Consider the following 16,171-nt stretch of genomic DNA (forward strand, 5'->3'; position numbering starts at 1 on the left):
CTGCTTCTCTCTGACCAATAGTGTTACAGGGAGTCCATTACTTGCTCTTGGTTTTGCAGGCACATATGTGAAGGGGTTACAGTGTGCTTGGTGCACAGCAGGGAAACCCTCCCTTCTGGCACTAAGATGTAGTTGACTGGAACTTGACCACCATCATGGCTGCCCTTACGTTTCCATGCAGTCAACCCTAAAGCTACTGTTACATCCGAATGCCCCACAAATCTGGATATTGTACAATTTGACCATCATCCAGCCAAGTGAAGACCCACAATGGGACCACTTTCAAATTCAGATGAGTACACTGTGTATCCATGTCCTTCACAGTGATCACTGAAGCTGTTCAAGCACCTTATATACCTTACCAGGCCTCTTAATAACATTAAACATGAACAACACTAATACAATCTTGTGGCAATTCTACCTTTCACCACAGGGAACTGCAATTTTTGTTTGTTGGTGTGTGTGTGTGTGTGTGTGTGTGTGTGTGTGTGTTTGAGAGAGAGAGAGAGAGAGAGAGAGAGAGAGAGAGAGAGAGAAGTTACATTGTCATGCAAACACATCTGTGTGCTTCACTGTTTTTGTCAGGCAGTGTAGTTTGTGTACTTGCAATACAAATAGCTGTACATAAAATACTATGTTTGAAGCAGGTCTGGCAGCAATAGAAATTTGGAAACAGAATAGAATATTAGGTGTTACTAAAAAAAATCCCATGTTGGAAGAAAAGAAGACACAAGGAATACAAGTACAGAAAAGAAAAACAGAGAAACTTTACCTTATCCTTAACACTTTTACACTTGATCTTTTCCTTAATGTTGTTTGAAATCTTTCCTATCTTCTGTTGAAGGTGTTTCTCATAAAGCTAGAGCCTTATTTTTTATTTATTTGTTTATTTCTTAATCTACATAAAGGGGAGTAGCTGTGTTCTAGTTACTCCTGGTTTTGCAACTATTAGTTAGATTCTCTTCATTTTTCATAAATATTTTTGATATTTGTTTCATGTGTTCCATAAACAATGGATGTAATATGTGTTGGTAATTAGCAACCATAAATGTTCAAGTAACTGACAGGTAGATTATATTGTGCAGACAACATTGTAGGCAGGTCAACCACAGCTATGAGTATTCATTTTGTGTATTAATAACCACTTCAGCTCTGTTTTGGTGCTTTATTTCTGTACCACTACTGGTTTCACGGCATTAAAGCCACATCTTCAGATGAGGTATGATTAAAACATAAGAGCAGAAAACTCGGAATTTTTTCACAACATTCATCCACAGGCAAGCTGTTCATTTTCTTGCCATCAGTATGACAGAGCATTTGACCATGTCCCCTGTACGCAGTTCCATATAGATTGAAAAACAGATCACTATGATACAATTTGTTTTGGACCCATCCACAATATTGGAATTTGGCAGTTTCACTCCATGACATATCATCTTTTAGCAGTGTTTTGCACTGAAGGACAACAAATGCTGGGAAAAAAGATTCCGAGCATTTCCACTCTAATGTTTTAATCATATGTCACCTAAAGGTGTGGGTGTAACACCACGAAACTGGTAGTGGTCCTTTAGGACCAAAATACAGCTGAAGTGGTTATTAATACCAAAGAGAGAATATTGTGTTTTGTTCTTTGTAATTTTTTTTCTCTTTTTTAACAGCATCACTGCCGTAACTGTGGAGAAATTTTTTGTAACAAGTGCTCAGATAATGCAATGATGCTACCCTCTTCAGCAAAGCCTGTGCGAGTATGTGATGAATGCCATGTCTACCTTGTTGGACGCTATTCGGTGTGTAACTGAGGACCAGATACGTAGCCATTGCTATGTACATAATATGTATTGCTTCTAAAGGAGCTTTATGTATATACATATATATATGAATTATAGATTATTTGAAGAGTTACATTAAGGAGGTTATAGTGTCTGTTATAACTGTGATATATTTTGTGAAATTATTTATAAGAATAAGCAGATTTATTTTTGCCACTCTTGTCAATGTTATAATAAAAACAATGTGTTCTGTAATATAAATTGTCAAATGTACATTTCATCAGTGAAACTGATACTGTTTGCTTAGCACAACGAAAATCTTATTTTGTATGAAATGTATATTTTAGAGTGAACAAAAGTAAGGATGACAAAAAAAATTTATCACAAAAAATGTATGTATGCTGTAATATATTTAAACTTTTTACTTAACAACAGTTGTTTCAAGTGGCTGAAGCTTTAATTGTCATTCATTCATTCCATTCATTAATTCATTAGTTTTATAGGTTACATATTGTTTTCTGTAACACTGTGTCTAGTGGCCTTCATTGTACTTTAATCTTATACACTAAAGATGTGAAAAGTTGCCACTTGAAAGTTTTTAATCTTGAATGTAATCCTTTTTTATGAATCCATTTCTGTATATTATATATACGGACCAGATCTGTGAAGTATCAAAAGTATCTCTTGTTTCATAAGTGGCTGTCTTTCATATTTAAAAAATTACCTTGGATTACAAAAAATGAAATTTCCAAGTAGAGAAGTAAGATAACATGTATAAACATGAACCTCTCTTTGTTTTCACATTCCAGATACGTTAATCTTATTGCCAAAATACTGCATCATAAGATCCTCACGTGAGACATGTTTTTCAGTCACTGCCATTCATTCCATGGAAATGTGCAGTACTTAATTTGTTGTCAAGTGTGTAGTGAAGAACTCGTCCACATTCACAACCAACATTTTGAGTTGGTATACTTACAAGGGGGAGTGGGAGAGGATGTATTTGTGTTCTCTGTTTGTCATAATGTTCTGGTATGTATTTAGCATATTAATTAATTTAGAATATTTTCTTTATTGTGTCATACAACATGTGTTCTTGCCTCAACTATGTTTTCAAGATCTGGTTTGATCAGAGTATTTTATGTTCTGTTCTTGTACTTACTTCTTTCAAGAAAAGACAACTTCTGAAAGCAGTTATGACTTTTGTCTCAAATCAAACATTTTCATGCTATATAACTGTTTCATATTATTTGAACAACTGCTAAACAGACAAGGTAATTGCAGTGAATGAAGTAATTGGAATGCAGCTATGAAAACACCCAGAAATGTATTTGCATTACACACTGGTCAAGATCATGATCTCAAATATTATACATTCACTTCCATTTCTAGTATCAGTGTGTTGCTGTATAGGTTTTAGTTGTCAGTGCAGCTGACATGTGAAGAGTGCTGAGATAATTGTATTTTCACCATCATTTTGCTAACCTGTAGTGGAGATGACTGACTGGAAGTCACTTTGAACATCTACATCTGCATGACTACTCTGCAATTCACACTTAAGAGCTCGGTAGAGGGTTTGTCAAACCACTTTCATGCTATTTCTCTGGAGGTTTACTCTCAAATATCACATGGGAAAAATGAACACCTAAATCTTTCTGTGTAAGCTCTAATTAATCTTATTTTATTACAGTGGTTATTTCTCTGTGTGTAAGTGGGACTCAACAAAATATTTTTGGATTTGGTGGAGAAAATTAGTTTCACGAAGAGATCTCATCACAGTGAAAAGTGCCTTTGTTTTATTTATCGCTATCCCCAACTTGCGTGTAATATCTGTACACCCTCTCCCCTGTTTCACAGTAATACAAAACGAGCTGCACTTTGTTGAACTTTTCCGATGTCCCAATGTCCTCCATCAATCTTATCGGGTAAGGGTCCCTTAGAGTGCAGCAGTACTCCAGAAGAGAATTGGCAGGCATAGTGCAGGCAGACTCTTTAGTGGATTTGCAGCATAACAAATACGTCATCTAAATCATTTTACATTTGATTTCGATCTCCTGATTGACTTCTAGGTGGTACACGACAACGTCATATGCAAACAATCCAAGAGATCAGCTCAGATTGTCTACTGAGTTGTTTATATAAATTAGTAACAGCAAAGAGCTGTTTAACCTGCTTGGAGAATGTGTTTCACTTGATGACTTTATTAGTTACTATGAACTGTGACCTTTCTGATAGGAAATCGTGAATCCAGTCTCTCATCTGGAACAAAATTTGATAGGCACGCAGTCTGGTTAGAAGCAGCTTGTGAAAAATGGTATCAAAAGCCTTCTGGAAATTAAGATCCATTTGAGATCCTCCATCAAGTACACTCATTACTTCAGATGAATAAAAAGCCTGTTGTATCACAGAAGAATGATATTTTCTGAATCTGTTTCTGTGCCAATAGACCATTTTCTTGGGTATTTCATAATGTTGAAAAACAGTATATGATACAGAATTGCACTGTAAATTGATGTCAATGATGTGGATCTATAATTCAGCAGATTACTTTTGTTTCCTTTCTTGTGTATTGGTGCAACCTGCGCAACTTTCCAGTCTTTGAGTACGGATCTTTTGTTGAGCAAGCGGTTGTATATGGTTGCTAAATGTGGCTCTGATTACATCAAGAGTAAAAAGAAAATATCACACTTCTAACACTTGAAGTTTGTGCAAACTTTTGACTGAAATAAAATGATGTACAGTACTGAGATAGGACTTGACTAGAAAACCACAATGTGTTCAGAATAATTTTTATACGATCGTAAGATAATGGAAAATCTTGGATAGAACAAGCAATTGAATGAATTAAGATAATGACTTAGTCACTTTAAAGTGGACTCGTTTGGAGATAGATAAGCACATAAGTTAAAAAATGCTAACATTGCAGCTCAAGCTGTAAATTGGTATTCTCCGGTAGAGCACACATATACAAATACATTCTCACAGTGTAATATCCTGACTGGGGTAAGAAGCTGTGTTGGAGATGGTCAGATGAAGTGGCAGGAGAAAGAAGGAAAAAAGGAGGATATTGGTTTATCAGAGGGAGGCACACTAATGGAAGGTGATAGAAATGTAATCAAGGAAAATGGGAGAAGGAGCTGGGCAGGATAAAATAGTAGGAGAGGGATATTAGCAGACGAACAGTGTGAAAGAGGATCTGTAGACATACAAATTTAACAAAAGTGAGGAAACGAAATTGAAGTATCAAGAAGTTTGAAGCATGAAATGAGCGGTAGTTCAATAAGTATATATGCTTTTAGACATTTGTGGTGTTACCATCATGTGCTGCTCACTCTTAGATTGTGCTAAAACAGATATGATACTCTGGTTATTTTGGGTTTTGCACTACATTTTATAAGTTTGTACTGCTTGGTTTTCAGTGAGATGAAAAAGGTTCAGTATTGTCCATTGATTTACCTTTTGGTTTTGGAAGGAAAAATTTGTGCCTAGATGAAAGTGAAAATGGATGTTGTTACATGTTACTGTTCATTGTTGTCAACTGATGGATAGCGTGTCAACAAATTTAAACATGGTCAAATAATTGTCTTTGATCAGGATTTCACAGGATGCCCAGCAGAAGTTGTTAGCAAATGATCAAGAAAGTCTATGACATAATTGTTGCTGATCACCAAATGAAAATGTGCAATGTGCGGAGGTCATAAGTATGTAAAACAGAATGGCAAACAGTATTTTTTGTGATACTTTGCTGGGATTTCTGACAGTGGACACCAAGAGGATGTGGCTTTCACCTTTGAAGTGGTGTTTGGAGCAGTTTAGACAAGATCTGAGGGGATTTTCTCTTTAAGTTGTCATTGTTGATGAGACGTAGATTCCTCATTGTTACCTAAAAACAAACCGACAATCAAAACAGTGCAATGCTGGTGGTGAATTTACCCGAAAGCAGACAAAGAAGATCCCATCCACCAAAAGTTATGGCAATGAAGTTTTGAGAATTGAAGGTGTCATACTTATAAACTGTAGAAAAGCAATTTAGAACTGAGATACTTGACTAGTTTGAGAGGCAACTGAAGAAAACATGCCCAAGTGGTGAAGAAAGCACTTTTCACCATGACAACACACTAGAGATGTTGTGACAAAATGTCATTAAGAAATGGTCCGCTAGTGGAAAAAAACTCTGTGTGAAGACAAGACAGTGGTTCACAGGAAAAATATTATGTTTGCATGAGGTGGTCTCAGTCAACACAGGTATTATATTTGAGTGTTTGACAGTTCCTGTTTTTAGGAAGAACTACAAAGTAATATTGTTAAAAGTATGTTTCTTTAAAACAAGACTGTCAGAGATAATTTAAAGGCAACTTTGTTGATAGCATGAGTACTTCTTAAACAGCCCTCAAATATGAGAGTAAGTAGTTGGGATGGGAATAGGGATAGGAGTGCATATAGGACAGAAGTTTGCAGAGACTGAAGCCAGAGAAATTGCAATGTTGACGATTGTATTTGATGATGGTTTCAACTTATACTGTCTTGGACACTGTTGTCGCCAAAGACAATCTATAAGGAAATAGCTTGAAGAAACCATTAAATTCAACTATGCTGTGCTCAGCAGCATTCTCTGCCACAGTGTGGGCAATTTTGCCCTTAACAGTTGTCATTTACATGGTTGAACAACTGGTTAGGAGTCATGCCCAACAAAATAGTCCCATGCAGTAGCCACAAGTGAGTTAGTGCATGAATAACACTTTGAGGGTGGTAAGACTATTAGATACAGGATATTCCTCATTCAAGGGCACCATGAGATACAGAATTTTATAAAATGTGCAAATACAGAGACAGAAGTGATTTGAGATAATCTGATCATTTATCATCATCTTGTTATCAACTCAAAATAAAATCGAATATCAGTTGCTTTAAAAGCTATTGTTTCCAGCCTGAGATAAATTAAACTCAATTTGTCATCATTCTATGTTTGCAGTGATTATTCCTCAAACTACCTCATGTTTTTGGTATAGCTGACTGTGATGCCCCTCTTGTTTGTTCAGTATGAGGGGGACAGCGATGTTATTCATTCACTATGCCTTTGGAGGATTTGTGTGTTGTTGATGATGATTATGATGATGATGATGATGTATTTTTTGGGATTTGTTAAGGAATACAGTTTCCTTTCTAAAAGTGTGAGGCCTTAAACAATTCAGACTTTGCTATACAAGCACATAGGTAGAAGCTTTATAGGTAAATTTTTGTATTGATGTAACCAAAAACTAGAGAGAACCATGAGTACCATACTTCAGTTGTATTTGAAAATAATTGTGCTTCAGAAAAAAACTATCCATTGCTTTGTACATGGCTTCCTGTCAATTTTAAGAGAAGTTATATATTAATAAAATTCTGCTTTTAAAAGTAACTTTGAATGACTCCAATTCATGTCTGTAGAATGTGGAAATGAGAAGCTCTACTTACCAAGAAAACATTTGAAGTTACAACTTGCATGTGCTAAAACTCATGAAACTATTTTGCCATTAAAACAAGGTACCCTGGCCTCTGAATATATTTGCAGTTGCGAATATGGACAACTATCAGCACTGTAATTGAATAAGGACAATCAAAATTTGTGCTGGACTGGGACTCAAACCCAGATTCCTTGCTTTATGCGAGAGGTCGCCTTATCTGCTTTGGCTATCCATGCATGACTCACAGCCAGACCCAAACTTCCGTATGGTGCTGTTCCTGTGTCACAACCTATACTCATACACACATGTAATTCCCATACAGGGGAAGACATTTTAATACATTTTAATTGAAAGTTGCTGCCTGGTATTGGCTGATAAGTACGATATTGCAGTGTCGCGGTATTTTTGAGAAGAACAATGCAATGTTCCTTTAGACATGCTTCCCAAGAACTGATCATGGCTGCCCCCCCCCCCCCCCCCCCATTCCCCTCTTCATTCAGAGTTGAGTGGAAGGCTTGAACAAGAGACTGAAAGTTGTGTGATGTGTGACAAGCTAGACTGTGACTTCCTAGGGTTGAGAAATGTAGGGTACCTATTAATGGGTCAAGTGTGCATTACATATTAGAGGCTGCCACCCAGATATCTGACTCTGCGTTCTGGGGCAGACAAGGGCATGTTAGAGTAGATGAGTCTCCATCCAGTCCAGATAACAATAGCTGTATCAGACCCATAACTATCATTGAAGATAAAAAGAAATACCTCCCTTCCCCCCTCCCCCCCCCCCCCCCCCCAAAGTGAGAGCAATAAAGTCCTAATGGTTAAGTGCCGAAGTTTCACAGGAGAGTGCCGGAGATTTAAATGCTTATAAAACCCAGTGAAGCATACATCATACTAGGTACAGAAAGTTGGTTAAAACATGGAATGTTTGGGGAAAATATAAGTGTACGGTATATCTAAAATAGGTTGATGAGAAATGGAGGCAGTGTATTCATCATGTTAGAGAAAGATCTCACATCCACCAAGATAGAAATTGAAGGTGCTTGTGAAATTGTTTGGGCAAGACTCAGTATCAGGAATGGATATAAACTTTATAACTGGTCCTTCTACTGACCACCAGACTCACCCCCTCAGAGAAAACCTCAGTTCGTTAGAACATAAGTTACACAATGGTGCTGTAAAAATTGGAGGAGATTTGTACTCATCCTACAGCCAACTGGGATGATTACAGTGATAACACACCCTGCATGAGATTACTAAATGCATTTTTGGTCTCACCATAAAGATGGCACATTGAGTTGCAGACAGGCACAACAAAAAGCGTGTTACATGTTGAGCTTTCAGCCATATCCTTCTTCAGAAAAGAAAAAAACGCACATTAACACAAGCAAGCATACTTCGCACATGTGTGGCTGGTGACTGCTACCCGGCTGCTCCAGCTGGAATCCACAGACTCTAATATCTGAGAGACATTGTATCAACAGTCTCGTCCCCACAACACCACGCCGCTACGTGACCACATGTATTGTTGGTGCATCTCATGCCTCAAATTCTTCCTACTGACTATAATAATTACTCCTACTGGTCACATTTTCTCCCTCATCCTCGTCTGTTTTTGTATGTTATTTTTCTCATCTACCTATCCCACACAAACTTTTGAACCTCTCCCTAACCAATCCCAATCCCCCTTCCCCCCCTCTCTCTCTTCCCTTACCCTATCACATGCATGCTTCCATACATCATCCACTCCATCCTTTTTCCTGTGTTTTTATATGTATTCTTTAGTGTATTTGAGCATTTTTTTATGTATTTGTACAGATTTTTGTGTACTTTATGCATTTGTGTGTCTGAATGTATTTTTGTGTGTCTTTCATTGCACAAATTTCAGTCAGGTCTTGATAAGATTTAAAAGTTATGCAAAGAATGATAACTTACTTCAAATATTCAAAAATTTTAAATCTTTCACTTCACAAAAAAAAAAGTTGTATTCCATGGCTAGACTCAACAGGTCACATTTGCAATCGGTCAGCCCACGCAAATTCCTGGGTGTAAGAATTTTTTGGGATGTGAAAAGGTAAGACAACATAGTCCATAATCCCAGCAGTAGGTAAAGCAGATTGCAGCTTATGGTTCATAGGGAAATGCAATCAGTCAGCAAAGGAGATTTGCATCAAAACTCTCATGTGACCAATCCTAGAATATTGCTCTCAGGTGTGTGGGATCCATTCTAAATTGGTCTGAAAGGGGTTGTTGAATAAGTTTGATGACTCGTGACAGTGTGTGTCAGAGATGTTGAAAGAATTAAACTGTCACTCTTGAGGGCAGATAATAACTATCCCAGGAAAGCCTACTTAAGTTTGTAGAATCAACTTTAAGTGATGAATCTAGGAATATACTACAACCTTGTCACTTTCATAGAAATTGTGAAGTCAAGATTAGACTAACTGCAGCACACCCAGAGGTATTTAAGTAATGATCCTTCCCATGCCCCATATGTGAATGTCAGAGGCTGGCACAATGGTAAATACACTGTCATATATTCACTGTGGTTTGCATAGTACAGATGTACAGGGTGTTTCAAAAATGACCGGTGTATTTGAAACGGCAATAAAAACTAAACGAGCAGCGATAGAAATACACCGTTTGTTGCAATATGCTTGGGACAACAGTACATTTTCAGGCGAACAAACTTCCGAAATTACAGTAGTTACAATTTTCAACAACAGATGGCGCTGCAAGTGACGTGAAAGATGTAGAAGACAACGCAGTCTGTGGGTGCGCCATTCTGTACGTCGCCTTTCTGCTGTAAGGCTGTGCTGTTCACAACGTGCAAGTGTGCTGTAGACAACATGGTTTATTCCTTAGAACAGAGGATTTTTCTGGTGTTGGAATTCCACCGCCTAGAGCACAGTGTTGTTGCAACAAGACGAAGTTTTCAACGGAGATTTAATGTAACCAAAGGACCGAAAAGCGATACAATAAAGGATCTGTTTGAAAAATTTCAACGTACTGGGAACGTGACGGATGAACGTGCTGGAAAGGTAGGGCGACCGCGTACGGCAACCACAGAGGGCAACGCGCAGCTAGTGCAGCAGGTGATCCAACAGCGGCCTCGGGTTTCCGTTCGCCGTGTTGCAGCTGCGGTCCAAATGACGCCAACGTCCATGTATCGTCTCATGCGCCAGAGTTTACACCTCTATCCATACAAAATTCAAACCCGGTAACCCCTCAGCGCCGCTACCATTGCTGCACGAGAGACATTTGCTAACGATATAGTGCACAGGATTGATGACGGCGATATGCATGTGGGCAGCATTTGGTTTACTGACGAAGCTTATTTTTACCTGGACGGCTTCGTCAATAAACAGAACTGGCACATATGGGGAACCGAAAAGCCCCATGTTGCAGTCCCATCGTCCCTGCATCCTCAAAAAGTACTGGTCTGGGCCGCCATTTCTTCCAAAGGAATCATTGGCCCATTTTTCAGATCCGAAACGATTACTGCATCACGCTATCTGGACATTCTTCGTGAATTTGTGGCGGTACAAACTGCCTTAGACGACACTGCGAACACCTCGTGGTTTATGCAAGATGGTGCCCGGTCACATCGCACGGCCGACGTCTTTAATTTCCTGAATGAATATTTCGATGATCGTGTGATTGCTTTGGGCTATCCGAAACACACAGGAGGCGGCGTGGATTGGCCTCCCTATTCGCCAGACATGAACCCCTGTGACTTCTTTCTGTGGGGACACTTGAAAGACCAGGTGTACCGCCAGAATCCAGAAACAATTGAACAGCTGAAGCAGTACATCTCATCTGCATGTGAAGCCATTCCGCCAGACACATTGTCAAAGGTTTCGGGTAATTTCATTCAGAGACTACGCCATATTATTGCTACGCATGGTGGATATGTGGAAAATATCGTACTATAGAGTTTCCCAGACCGCAGTGCCATCTGTTGTTGAAAATTGTAACTACTGTAATTTTGAAAGTTTGTCTGCCTGAAAATGTACTGTTGTCCCAAGCATATTGCAACAAATGGTGTATTTCTATCGCTGCTCGTTTAGTTTTTATTGCCGTTTCAAATATACCGGTCATTTTTGAAACACCCTGTATAAGTAGATGCAGACATGTTGCCTGTAATTGCAAGAAGTCATGATGATCTCTCCATTGGCAAAAGATTCTGGGTTTGTCTGCCATTTGGATCTCTGAGAGGTGAAAGCCAAGGGAAGGTGACAATGAGAAGAAGATCAAGTAAGCAAGTACCACGAAAGGTAACATGCTACGAGTTGGAACTTGGAAACTCAGAAGTTTGTACAGAAGCTATAAAATCTGAAAAGGAAAACTCAAAGGCAAATTGTAGTGGGGATCTGTAAAATGAAAAGGAAGAAGATATGGATTTTTGATCAAATAAAGGGTAATATCAACAGCAGCAGAAAATAGTATAGTGTAGTAGGAAGGTCAGAGTGTGAGTTGCTGTAAACAGTTCGGTGATAGGGTTGTTCTCATCAGAATCGACAGCAAATCAATGCCAACAACAAATGGTCAAAAAAATGGTTCAAATGGCTCTGAGCACTATGGGACTTAACTTCTGAGGTCATCAGTCCCCTAGAACTTAGAACTACTTAAACCTAACCAACCTAAGGACATCACACACATCCATGCCCGAGGCAGGATTCGAACCTGCGACCGTAGCGGTCACGCGGTTCCAGACTGAAGCGCCTAGAACCGCTTGGCAACACCGGCCGGCAACAAAAGGTCAGATTTACATGTCAATGATACAGTTAGAAAAATATATCTAAAAACAAAGATGATGTGACTTACCAAACGAAAGCGCTGGCAGGTCGATAGACACACAAACATACACACAAAATTCAAGCTTTCGCAACAAACTGTTGCCTCATCAGGAAAGAGGGAAGGAGAGGGAAAGACGAAAGGATGTGGGTTTTAAGGGAGAGGGTAAGGAGTCATTCCAATCCCGGGAGCGGAAAGACTTACCTTAGGGGGAAAAAATGACAGGTATTCACTCGCGCGCACACACACACACATCCATCCACACATATACAGACACAAGCAGACATATTTAAAGACAAAGAGTTTGGGCAGAGATGTCAGTCGAGGTGGAAGTGCAGAGGCAAAGATGTTGTTGAAAGACAGGTGAGGTATGAGTGGCGGCAACTTGAAATTAGCGGAGATTGAGGCCTGGTGGGTAACGGGAAGAGAGGATATATTGAAGAGCAAGTTCCCATCTCCGGAGTTCGGATAAGTTGGTGTTGGTGGGAAGTATCCAGATAACCCGGACGGTGTAACACTGTGCCAAGATGTGCTGGTCGTGCACCAAGGCATGTTTAGCCACAGGGTGATCCTCATTACCAACAAACACTGTCTGCCTGTGTCCATTCATGCGAATGGACAGTTTGTTGCTGGTCATTCCCACATAGAATGCATCACAGTGTAGGCAGGTCAGTTGGTATTCCCCCTAAGGTAAGTCTTTCCGCTCCCGGGATTGGAATGACTCCTTGCCCTCTCCCTTAAAACCCACATCCTTTCGTCTTTCCCTCTCCTTCCCTCTTCCCTGATGAGGCAACAGTTTGTTGCGAAAGCTTGAATTTTGTGTGTATGTTTGTGTTTGTTTGTGTGTCTATCGACCTGCTAGCGCTTTCGTTTGGTAAGTCACATCATCTTTGTTTTTAGTTATATTTTTCCCACGTGGAATGTTTCCCTCCGTTATATTAATATCATTAATTTGAACCCAACAATTACGTTTGTTATTGTCACTGTTGCATTTCGAAATCTTTCCTGTCGTCTTATTTTCTCTTTGTGTTCTTGCCAGTAGCTTCACTTTGTATTCACCTTCTCCTTTTTACCATAATCTGCTATACAATTTTATCCCGCCTATATATACTCGATAATACGTAACCCACTTCCAAACCATAACCAGAAAATTTTTTTTGCCGCTTTCAACACTACCGCTGCTATAAAATCCACCGTTTCTAGTTCACAAACAGTTCCTTTCACCTTTTAAACAAGCATTTCGGCTATTTCTAATAACTTTCGCTGTATTTCCATTTCCGTTTTTCCCACATCACTGATAATTTTTAGCCGCTTCCCACGGGTTTTAACGTGATTATTTCTTCGTCAGACAATTGTTAGCCTCATTTTCATAATCTGCCACCACAAAACCACTACTTTTAATACTTTACACGCAGTTTTTTCGAAATTTTCCCGAATTTCTCCGTCCTTTAACGTGTTTTGGCAGCAACACAACCACCTAACCTTTGTGCACATCGTTGTCTACCAACCCAAGTCCAACATAGCCCAGCTGTAACCAACACCTTTTCGCCTTTTTCACACCAGATCTCCAGTTACTTTCCAGTTCACCTTTATCTCTCCCCATATATTTTTATTTTCATTTCAGCCTCATGTTACACTTTCCACCTTCTAATACCATGTCACCCTCACAACACCCCCACTACGACCCCATTAAGTTTTATTTACATTCCCTCCCCAAACATGCCTTCGCCCTAGCCAGATTACGCTCCCATATTCTATTTTCTCAGGCTTGTCTAACATTTGGCATTACCCCCAAAGGCCTCACACTTAAAGTTCCCATCTCTGGCTGCAACCCTTCTTTCCATCAGTCCCTATACCAGTTCCAAACTGAACAATCCATTGCCCTGACCCACCTAATCCTTCACCTACACATCAACTTAGGCAATGAACACACCCGTCAACTCCTATCCTTAATAAAAGTCCTTAATCTTTCCTCTCCCACATCCACACCGGCTGTTCAGAGCATCCTCCTACAGGCCAACCGCAAATTAGAACAGCATGCCACCCTCCACCTCAAAAAACTATCCAATCTCCTGGTTTCCCACCTCCGGAAAGGCAACTCACTCACCCTTCACAACCTTTCCAGCAAACCTCAACCTCCTCTCATTGCACACAAACCCAGTCTCTCCCATCTACTCAATCTCCCACTTCCAGCTCCACTCCCTCCACTCCCTCCAAAACCTCACAATTCCAATCAACACAATCTGGAACCACAACACCCTAATTCAGTAGTTAACATTTCCTCCAAACCTCTCTCCCAATCCGAAACCTCTGTCCTATCCAAAGGCCTCACCTTCAGCCCCACTCCCAGATTCAACCAAACAGCCCTCGCAGCTGGACCCACCTCCTCTTCCTCAAAATCACCCTCTCCAAACCTTCCAGGAATTTCTAACTTGCAGCCTTGCATCTCAATCCTTCTTAAAAAACCTTAATCCTACTCCCAACATCACCACTGCTGAAGCCCAGGCTATCCGTGATCTGAAGGCTGACCGATCCATCGTCATTCTTCCGGCGGACAAGGGTTCCACGACCATGGTACTTGATCGTCGGGAGTATGTGGCCGAGGGACTGCGTCAGCTTTCAGACAACACCACATACAAAGTTTGCCAAGGTAATCCCATTCCCGATGTCCAGGCGGAGCTTCAAGGAATCCTCAGAACCTTAGGCCCCCTGCAAAACCTTTCACCGGACTCCATCAACCTCCTGACCCCACCGACACCCCGCACCCCTACCTTCTACCTTCTTCCTAAAATTCACAAACCCAATCATCCCGGCCGCCCCATTGTAGCTGGTTATCAAGCCCCCACAGAACGTATCTCTGCCTACGTAGATCAACACCTTCAACCCATTACATGCAGTCTCCCATACTTCATCAAAGACACCAACCACTTTCTCGAACGCCTGGAATCCTTACCCAATCTGTTACCCCCGGAAACCATCCTTGTAACCATTGATGCCACTTCCTTATACACAAATATTCCACACGTCAAGGGCCTCGCTGCGATGGAGCATTTCCTTTCACACCGATCACCTGCCACCCTACCTAAAACCTCTTTCCTCATTACCTTAGGCAGCTTCATCCTGACCCACAACTTCTTCACTTTTGAAGGCCAGACATACCAACAATTAAAGGGAACAGCCATGGGTACCAGGATGGCCCCCTCGTATGCCAACCTATTCGTGGGTCGCCTAGAGGAAGCCTTCTTGGTTACCCAGGCCTGCCAACCCAAAGTTTGGTACAGATTTATTGATGACATCTTCATGATCTGGACTCACAGTGAAGAAGAACTCCAGAATTTCCTCTTCAACCTCAACTCCTTTGGTTCCATCAGATTCACCTGGTCCTACTCCAAATCCCACGCCACTTTCCTTGACATTGACCTCCATCTGTCCAATGGCCAGCTTCACATGTCTGTCCACATCAAATCCACCAACAAGCAACAGTACCTCCATTATGACAGCTGCCACCCATTCCACATCAAACGGTCCCTTCCCTACAGCCTAGGTCTTCGTGGCAAACGAATCTGCTCCAGTCCGGAATCCCTGAACCATTACACCAACAACTTGACAACAGTTTTCGCATCCCGTAACTACCCTCCCGACCTGGTACAGAAGCAAATAACCAGAGCCACTTCCTCATCCCCTCAAACCCAGAACCTCCCACAGAAGAACCACAAAAGTGCCCCACTCGTTACAGGATACTTTCCGGGACTGGACCAGACTCTGAATGTAGCTCTCCAGCAGGGATACGACTTCCTCAAATCCTGCCCTGAAATGAGATCCATCCTTCATTAAATCCTCCCCACTCCACCAAGAGTGTCTTTCTACCGTCCACCTAACCTTCGTAACCTGTTAGTTCATCCCTATGAAATCCCCAAACCACCTTCCCTACCCTCTGGCTCCTATCCTTGTAACCGCCCCCGGTGTAAAACCTGTCCCATGCACCCTCCCACCACCACCTACTCCAGTCCTGTAACCCGGAAGGTGTACACGACCAAAGGCAGAGCCACGTGTGAAAGCACCCACGTGACTTACCAACTGACCTGCCTACACTGTGATGCATTCTATGTGGGAATGACCAGCAACAAACTGTCCATTCGCATGAATGGACACAGGCAGACA

General features: G+C 40.8%; 1 protein-coding gene across 3 annotated transcripts in view; it reads left to right on the plus strand.

The window, feature by feature from the left end:
- The window catches only part of LOC124614034 (RUN and FYVE domain-containing protein 2), a 149,029-nt gene extending 146,842 nt beyond the window's left edge, over positions 1–2,187 (plus strand). For 2 of the 3 annotated variants that reach the window (XM_047142860.1, XM_047142861.1), the window contains one exon: positions 1,659–2,187. In XM_047142860.1, the coding sequence (XP_046998816.1) occupies positions 1,659–1,799 (141 nt within the window). In that variant the 3' untranslated portion in view covers positions 1,800–2,187. The remainder of the gene's footprint in view (positions 1–1,658) is intronic. The other variant, XM_047142859.1, reaches the window with a different exon arrangement.
- Positions 2,188–16,171: the final 13,984 nt, after the last annotated feature.

This window comes from Schistocerca americana, chromosome 4, assembly GCF_021461395.2.
Source record: "Schistocerca americana isolate TAMUIC-IGC-003095 chromosome 4, iqSchAmer2.1, whole genome shotgun sequence".
Classification (NCBI taxonomy): domain Eukaryota; kingdom Metazoa; phylum Arthropoda; class Insecta; order Orthoptera; family Acrididae; genus Schistocerca; species Schistocerca americana.